Source organism: Anopheles bellator, chromosome 2 (assembly GCF_943735745.2).
Source record: "Anopheles bellator chromosome 2, idAnoBellAS_SP24_06.2, whole genome shotgun sequence".
NCBI lineage: Eukaryota > Metazoa > Arthropoda > Insecta > Diptera > Culicidae > Anopheles > Anopheles bellator.
Window position 1 is genome coordinate 38,888,755 of NC_071286.1, and position 8,620 is coordinate 38,897,374.

The 8,620-nt window shown below is 45.6% G+C and overlaps 1 protein-coding gene across 2 annotated transcripts; it reads left to right on the forward strand.

Moving 5' to 3' along the window:
* Nucleotides 1–4,023: 4,023 nt before the first annotated feature.
* Nucleotides 4,024–7,620, forward strand: LOC131209714 (L-threonine ammonia-lyase). Of its 2 annotated transcripts, none has more exons than XM_058202838.1 (8): nucleotides 4,024–4,290; nucleotides 4,398–4,565; nucleotides 4,874–4,990; nucleotides 5,177–5,413; nucleotides 5,480–5,772; nucleotides 5,867–5,959; nucleotides 6,172–6,301; nucleotides 7,164–7,620. In XM_058202838.1, exons 1-8 carry the CDS (start codon nucleotides 4,024–4,026, stop codon nucleotides 7,278–7,280), a joined length of 1,422 nt encoding a protein of 473 aa, XP_058058821.1. In that variant the 3' UTR covers nucleotides 7,281–7,620. The 2 variants fall into 2 exon arrangements, with proteins under 2 accessions (XP_058058821.1, XP_058058822.1); XM_058202839.1 differs by having other exon boundaries at nucleotides 4,050–4,287.
* Nucleotides 7,621–8,620: the final 1,000 nt, after the last annotated feature.

Consider the following 8,620-nt stretch of genomic DNA (forward strand, 5'->3'; position numbering starts at 1 on the left):
TGGCCGAAGCAACATTCGAAGCATAACAGAGGAAACCAAATTAGCATTGTTTTGTTGTGTATTTGGTTGATTTCGGTTTTCCGACTCTCTTGCGGTTGGGACGGGTTTCGGGAAAAGGGGACTAGCGTTCGTTAGCAGGACTTCCGCGCCGTCGCTGGAAAATTGCTTCCGGAATGGTCGAGTGGTATTGTAGGTTTAGCGGTGCGGTTTTTGTGTTTTTCGCTTTCGGATTCACTCCATTCCAGGGAAGAGGGAGCATTCTTACGTTACACTGAGCGGTGGTACCACCACATATCTGACCCTCGGTTTCGCAGTCAATACAATTGGTTTCACCGCCTGCCGACAGCACTCCGTTTCGATCGCGTGTGAATCCATCGGTGTTGTTTGCTCCAGAACATTGCTCTCTTGTGTCGGAACCTCGAACGTCAAGAGAAGTAAATAATAAAATGGAATAACATAACTTCGCATACTTTCGTTGGCTCAAAACGGTGCTAACATTGACCTACTTGCTCTGTTGTCGCTGCACCGATCACGATAAGGCACACTGACACGAACGCAACTAATCTATGGTAAATCATGCTTACCCACTCGCAACGCAGTTGACTATTCGAAACCGGAGCGAGCGGAAAGGCTTTTTATAGCAAAAGTCTACTCATGTGTCCTTCGAACTGTAATCAAGCATCGATATTTAACGAGTGATTAGCACGAGTGCTTACGCCGCACATAGTTGCATCAGTGCAGCGAGTGCGTAGCCGGGTGATGGGTCTTATACGTGATGCTGCTTTATCAGTGTGTAAGCACGTGCTTGCGTGTTTATTCCTAGAGATGCTGCGTTTCACTTGGGCCAGTGACGGTCTTCTTCCACCCTGACGGTCGCCAGCATCTTTTACCGCCGAGTAAAATGTCCGTAAAATCTGTTTTTCTATGTGAGAATGTGAAGAGTGTTGAGCTGTTTTTTTTTAGGTTCCGCTCTGTTTCTTTCCTTGCTTCGTCGATTCAAAGGCGAGGCGTGCGGACTTTGCCATACACTAAAGTTCGAACAGTTGGTTCTTTGTTCAACTTTGCAGTCGTCAAATGGAGCGTCGGACTCGTTGAAGAAAGTTTTTCAATTTTGAATCAATCAATGATGGCTTAAGTGACTCGCCTTTTAAACACATCCTCACCCAAGGACCTCGCCATCACTTATCTTTCAATGTGGCGATTTGAATACTAAGCGTTTGATTATTTATTTTTGTTTCAGACAATGGAAAATATTCGTTCCATTTTTGCATGACTTAAAAGAACCTAAGGTGCCATTTATGCGGCGATACTATCTCTGGCAGTGTATGGGTGTGATTCGGGAGGCGGTCGGTTTAGGCGCCAACGGTCGAAGCGTATTCGGATGAGGCAAAAGCGGAACCAGTAAAATGAATCTCCGAGAACTTAAGATAAGCTGCCAGAGATCAGCTAGTACTACACCAAAGAGCACCCCGCCAGTGCTGAATGAATAATTTAAAATGTTGCTTCACGCGGCAACACGGGAAACCAAAGCTTAGCGATGGTCTTGACGCGCCCGTGTCGGGAGTGAGTTGCTACGTACTGTGACACGCCAGCTTGTTCTACGCAATATCAGCTGTTCTGTGCCTGACGTACCACGAAGCCCCTGCAGTAAAATTAGCTTCAAAATATTTGACGAGAAATTTGCACCCAAACGCGAAGTGACGGTGGCAGGTGCGGCGAATCGCTAATTCCCACATAGCTGACGTGCCGAAGTGCGAGACGTTTTTTGCCCACACCAAACACAAACTGCCGTGCTAAACGCTGATCGAAACGTACGAATCAAAACATAACTGCCTGTTCGATGATGAGTAACACACGTAACACTCAGTTCAACGAGATGAAAACGGTGACGTTGATTGCGTTGGGCCACACTGGACTCCACGCTTGAAGGAATTCAATTTCATTATTCATTTCAGCGACCCTGCTGGGCGCACTACCAGGGAACCTATATTTTGATCCGCTAGCCGTCAGCCATAACCATTCGGAGCCATTCTCGATGAGTAATGCGCGGAAACGCCAAACCAGGGATCGGCATTGCAGGATGATTGATGCTCCAAACATCTCACCTCAACGACTCGTGGAGAGCGGCAGCTGTAGGTCATGTGAGTGATAAGAAGGGCCGTTACAAGGTTTTGCTGACAGCCTCCATCACAATCAAACCCCAGGGCGATAAAGCATTGTTTGAAAGCGCCGCTGCAGCTAGACGCCAGTTGGAACTGCATCGGGAAGCCGACCTTTGGTACGAATGCGTTCAGGAGTTATCAGCCTCCTGGTCTACATCACGGCGCATGGTGCGTGGCCTTCGAAGCCGAGGTTATAGCCTGCGGATGCTAACCGCTCGGAGCAGAAGGGTCGCTCCTCAGTCGAAGGCAAATGTTGTGGCGTTGGTGAGCTACACGTCGAGCGAATTGCTCCAAAAAATATTGCCTAGTGCTGTCCATACGTAACCGTACACGGGTTCGCAGCTACCGTTCCGATCGGCTCCGGGAGGCTGCAGCCGCTGCGAGTTTCAATTATCGAATTTCAGCTCAAATTGGCCATAACAACCGGCATAGTGATTAAGCAGAGTCTCGGTGTGCTGTGTGTGCTCCGTGTATTCGAATTCAAATGGTCTGGCAAGTTTTCGCATCCCGCCGATAATCAAAGCCCCCGTTTTCGGGCAATATTTGGATCGGACCGGACGCCATCCTTTGACGGTGCTCTATCTCGCTCCATAGAACGGGATTGGGACCGGATTAAGCGGTTGTATAAAAAGCTTCGCCGTTCCAGCCACCGGTCGATAAAGTGGAATTTGCTGCCAACGAAGCGTCAGCCACACACAGCGCCGGCCGCAACTGTAGTCAATTTCCGGGTTCCAGTTCCTACAAGGTGCGCTCGATACCCAAAGACAATTTGAAGGTGAAATGAGAAAAGTAGATTTTTGTGGCTTTTTGTGAATTTGAGCGCCAACGGAACTGTTTGGATTGTTTCGAAAGTCTTACATCATTTGTGGTTAACTTTGCCAATGAAGTTGATCAGTGGAACGTGGTCCAATTTGGGATTTGTTTTTCTTTTAGCGCATTTATAAAAGATTCGTCTGAAATTGACAAAGGCTTATGTGAACCAAACAAATCTTCCTACAGTGCTGTGGAATTAAGTGAATCACTCTCCTCGCCCGCTAGCAGATCAGGACGTATGCTAATTGATTGCCTGTACCACCAAGCTTCAGTGTGAAACGATTAGATGCCACAGCACCCTCAATACAGCTGATGTGTCGATGAAACAAACGATCAGTAGCGATTACCACTTAGTAAACATCCGGGAAATGCCTGTGAGAGAGCGCTCGATGTTCGAATTTGTTGATCCACACGTGGAACAGTTTTGAAATTACGTTTAACGTAGTGCTGACGATAAAGGTGTGCTGAATTTGAAATGCATTCGGATTAGATTTGTTTACGGAACAAACAAAAAACATGTTTGCGATGTAAAACCTGAAAGTGTCGTTATAAGGTTGATACTTTTTCAGTTAGAAGATATGCCGATATGTTAAAATTGTAATGAACTTGTCGTAGGATATCAGCACTGGTGATGGTTTGATAAGGAGCATCTAACTTTTGTTTAAATTTAATGGTTTTTTTAAATAACGAAATAAAATATTACTCTATGCAATTTTAAATAGGCAATTTTGCACATTTTATTGTTTTTAATGATGCGATGTTCGTTAAAAATAGTATTTTAGGTTGTTAGATTATCCATGGCTGATAAGAAATTATTAAATATGTTGTGTGAGAGAACTGATGGCCTCCAACTAACGAGTAAAATGAACTAGAAATAGGATTATTATCTAAAAACCCTATCAAAAGTATATTCAACATGAGAAAGATAAAAAAAAATCAAACAAAACGGCAAGGATCAAGAATGTTGCTCTTTTAGCACTACAGCAATGTTCTCTCTTACAATAACACAAATTATTACAAATGTAATTCCAGATTCCCCACCATCGCAATGCAAGTGTCTGCTGTAACGACGCAGTTACGATCCGTACGGTTGTCGGCGACCGCGTCGGAACAGGATTCCAACCCTAAACCGTCGACCAACCATGTCGACACCATGGAGAACACAGCTCCCGTCGCTCCCCGGCCAGCAACGCCAACGGAGCCGGAAGTTGTTGATCCATTTTGCAATGCGGACACACCTCAAATAATCAGCTTTCAGGATGTGACGTCGGCTGCGTTTAAAATACGAAAAGGCGTCGAGTTGACTCCCTGTGTGGTATGTTCTGGTTCAGTTGATGGTGTGGAGACCAATTTTAAGGCGGCCTTCACATTGTTAACAAGTGCATGTTTTTGTCTTGATTTATTTTGCTGCGGCCTGTGAAGAAATCCCACTTCTCCGATCTGATTGACATGGATATCTACCTGAAGAAGGAGTTTTTACAGTTCACCGGCAGCTTCAAGGAGCGTGGCGCTCGCTATGCCCTACTCATGCTGTCGGAGGAGCAGAAAAAAACGGGTGTAATCTCTGCCTCACTAGGGAATCACGCTCAGGTAAGTTCCACATGCCAAGACACTGCAATTAGCTCTTTTTGCGGAAACATTTCATTCCTAGTCAGTGGGACCGGAAGTAGAAGGAAAACCAGATGGGGCCCGACCCGGGCCACCAGAGTGTCAGTGTCAGTGTGTGTTCCGCCAGCAACCCTCCCAAAGGTCTGGGTATCTGTTCGTTGGAGTGCATTCACTCGGAGTGGAAAGATAACCGAACGGTGGCTTAGATTTTTTTCACTTCATGTGATGTCTGCTTTTCTTGTTCATTTTATTCGTTTTTGTTCGTGCCTTGTTTATTTGTCCCTTTATAGGGTCTATCGTACCACGGCTGGAAGCTGGGCATTCCGGTGACGGTCGTCATGCCGCTGAAGGCTTCGCTGATGAAAATCCAGAAATGCCGTAACTATCATGCTAATGTCGTTGTGCAGGTAGGTCCGATTTGGAAATGTCCCTTTTCAAAGTGTCAGATAAGCATCCTTCTCCAAAGGGCGGATGTGAACGGCGTCCAACGGATTGGCGCTTATCAAATATGGGTTGATTGGTCCACCAATTCGCCCGTGTCCGATTACTCGTTGTTTAGCTTTTTTGATATCCTCATTTTTTCGTGATCGTAGGGAAAAGATATGGGCGAAGCGAAACGGATCGCACTGAAGATGGGTCACGACCGGGGTCTCACATACATCAACGGGTACGACCATCCGCACATTATGGCCGGTCAAGGTACGATCGGGCTGGAAATCGTTGAGCAGGTGAGCGACATCGATGCCGTGGTGGTCCCGGTCGGAGGTGGTGGTCTCATTGCCGGTGTCGCAACTGCGATAAAAAATCTCAGTCCGAGTACCAAAATCATCGTAAGTTCGGGGCGAGCAGGAATGTGTCCAGCTTCGGTGATTTCCATGCGGCATTTTTTTTTGCAGGGCGTCGAGTCAGAGAAGTGTCCTAGCTTTACGCGGGCTCTCGAAAACCGTGGACCAATCTTCGTGCCAAACCGGGAAACGCTGGCTGACGGATTGGCGGTGCCGCAGGTCGGCTACAATGCGTATGCCACCACCGTACCGTTGCTCGACAAAATGGTGGTCGTTAAGGAGGAATGGATTGCATTGGCCATTTTGCGACTTGTTGAGCTGGAAAAGTGCGTCGTGGAAGGTGCTGGTGCTACCGGGTTGGCGGCCATCATGGCCGGTCATCTGAACGAGTTCATGGGAAAAAGGTACGCTCCGTGCGGCTGATCACGCACTTCAGGAAAGGCTCAAGACCGTCCAGTGTAATGATGCAAATTCCCATTTCCATTTTTCACCCATCAGGGTGGTGCTGCTAATTTGTGGAGGCAACATCGATACTACGATGTTCGGCAAGTGTCTCGAGCGTGGAATGGCGGCCGAAGGACGCTTGCAGAGGTAATTACCTCGCCCGGTGCTGTGCGCTGGCTGGAACGTTTTATGATGACATTTTTGCTCTGACATCTGATGGTAATTACCAAATTGTTTCTCCTTTGCTTCTCTTTCTCTCCGATTCTCTTGCATGCTCGGTGATGATCCTGTCGGGTCGCTGGTCAAACCAACGGTTTGTGTCGCAAAAAAAAAAAAATTAAAAATGAAACCTGTCGCAGATTCACCGTGACGGTGAGCGACGGTCCGGGCGGCGTAGCCAAACTGTGCAACCTGCTGGCCGACCTGGGCGTGTCCATCAAAGATATAATGCATGAACGTGCCTTCATTCGTGATATTCACCACGTCGAGGTAAGTTACCGTGCTGCAGATACCATCGTTACACGGTGCGTGAGTACCAAATAGCCCCGGGAGTCGATAGGCCACAATAAGGGTTGACGTGAGCGCGGGCTCCCTTGCCGACTTTCACGCATACCTCCCCACAAATGGCGTAGCTGAATTGCCTCTAATTCTCACATTTGTTGAAATGACCACCGTCAACTACCGTCGAATGACAGTGAACGGTGACCAGCGACCGCTCGTCGTCGACGACCCCGATGGAGGCTGTAGTGATTATAGTGATTCCATTTATGCCCCGACCACTCACTTGTCAGTGCTTTTTTGTGGTGGCGCATGTTAGCACTTAGAACATGGTTGCGGCCCTATATCCGAATGGGTTACTTCAGCGACGTACCATGTTTGCTTGATTGACCCGGGTGAAGCCACGGGCGTTGATGGGCGTGAATTGTCAATATTCGCTTTCTAAAGTTGGTGCTCCGCCTGATTAGATCTTTTCCCTGCAGGCACCGTAAGTGAGTTTGCTTTATTGCAGCTAGTTTCTGTGTTCTGTGTTCCAGGAGTCTCAATTTTTGCTAGAATGCATGAATTATTGTACTGTTGACGATTGGGTTTCCATTTGTTATCTCTTCTTTATTTTAAGTAACATTCAAAAAGCTTTATTTTGTATATGAAAATTGGCAGAAAGTAGCAAAACCATTCACTTTTCTTATCTGCAGCCATGATAGTTATTATATCATCGTCTTACAGGTTTTTTCAGAAAGGGTTTGCTGTCATACCCGTTTTGGTTTGTTTTGTTTCATTTCAGTGCTACAATCCCATCAATGCTTACAGCGAAACAGACAATCTATATTTTTGTCTTTTACGATATTTTCAGGTGAAGGTCATTTGCGAAACGCGTGATTGGGAGCATTCACAAGAGATGCGCAAATCGTTGCAGACAGCTTACGACAAAGTTCATTTTTACGACATGCCGATGGCAATATCGGAATAGTCGCCCAGGTCTACCAGTAACTCCGACGCACTACCGCTGGTACGGAAAAATGTATATATCGATTGAATCCCGACAAAACCTGAGCTTGGTAGATGGAGCTGAAGAGTGAACCTTGATTCTACAGCGGGCTTCTGTCCGAGTCTAAATAAAACGTGCTGCTATTCACGGATGACTGTGAAGTGATGGTAGCGTGAAGCAATATTTCAATGAGTGTTTTGGTATTATTGAACCTCCCTCGAAAGCCACCGCCACTTTATTTATGGTAATGTAACCGTGCCATCGCGGATAGTTGACAGAACAGCAGCAAAGAGCACATATAATTTCATTTGAATTGCTGCGAATGGGCACATACTTCAGCTGCATACTCGCGACCAATGCATGGTCATGCAGTCCATCGATCCATACGTAATTGCTGCCCTGCTAGCCCACGGAGCACGCAATAGAGCTATAAATTTTCTAACACACCTTCACCGTTTTACGACGCAACACGGAAATCTTCTCAGTTATCTACTAGCTGTACACAAGCTGCTTTGGACGATTTGGTTGTCTTTAGAATAGTCCTAAGCAATTAATAAGTTCGTTACTATGCCTGATGAAAAGAATATATCAAGAATTGCTGGGAACTTTTAAAATGATTTTGTTTCAAAATGAAAGGAACCACACGCCATATAGCGCCATACCACATATAGCACCTCTGCATTGCATCGTAAGTACATTTTGATTAATTTGAGGCTACATCAACGATAGAATATGTAAAAGAAATGATAAACTAATTAAAATCGCTTTGAATGCGCAACCATCACCAGAACTTTTAATTTTGACGCTAATCATGATGGTCCAACGAAATCAATATCACAACTGCCGACTACGCAAGACTACAATGAAATTAATGTGTATCGGAACGTTTTGGCGAGGATGCTGCGTGTAGGCTAAGATTTAATTGAAAAGTCCTGAAACTCTTCCTAAGTGTTGCTAATCAATGCACGGCACGCTCCTACTGCTGATTGTGTTAGACGCATACCTAAGATGAAAATTGGCTATCGATAAAGGGCCGAAGGAGGGTTTTACGATTTAACGCTCAGGCTTTCTGTTGGCTCATGAAATTCTTTTTATTGCCAGGAAGACTCAACGAGATGCTTGATGCCTAAAATGCCTAAGTGCCGTGTTGGGTGAATGGTGCCAAGTTTTGCTGCGTTGCGATGAAAGAAAAAAAATTGAGATTGATTAAAATGCCAATCACTGTAAATTGATTTTAAACTGTAATCACAAATGAAATTTAAACGATGAGAATTTTTTTCACTACCTTTTCGATGAATTTGTTTCATTATATTCATAATATT

Excerpts from the sequence above, each read along its gene's own strand:
- LOC131209714 (XM_058202838.1), top strand. The coding sequence starts at position 4,024 with ATGCAAGTGTCTGCTGTAACGACGCAGTTACGATCCGTACGGTTGTCG. Across the intron at positions 5,960-6,171 it reads GCCGAAGGACGCTTGCAGAG|ATTCACCGTGACGGTGAGCG; the intron begins GTAATTACCTCG and ends AACCTGTCGCAG. Across the intron at positions 6,302-7,163 it reads GTGATATTCACCACGTCGAG|GTGAAGGTCATTTGCGAAAC; the intron begins GTAAGTTACCGT and ends CGATATTTTCAG.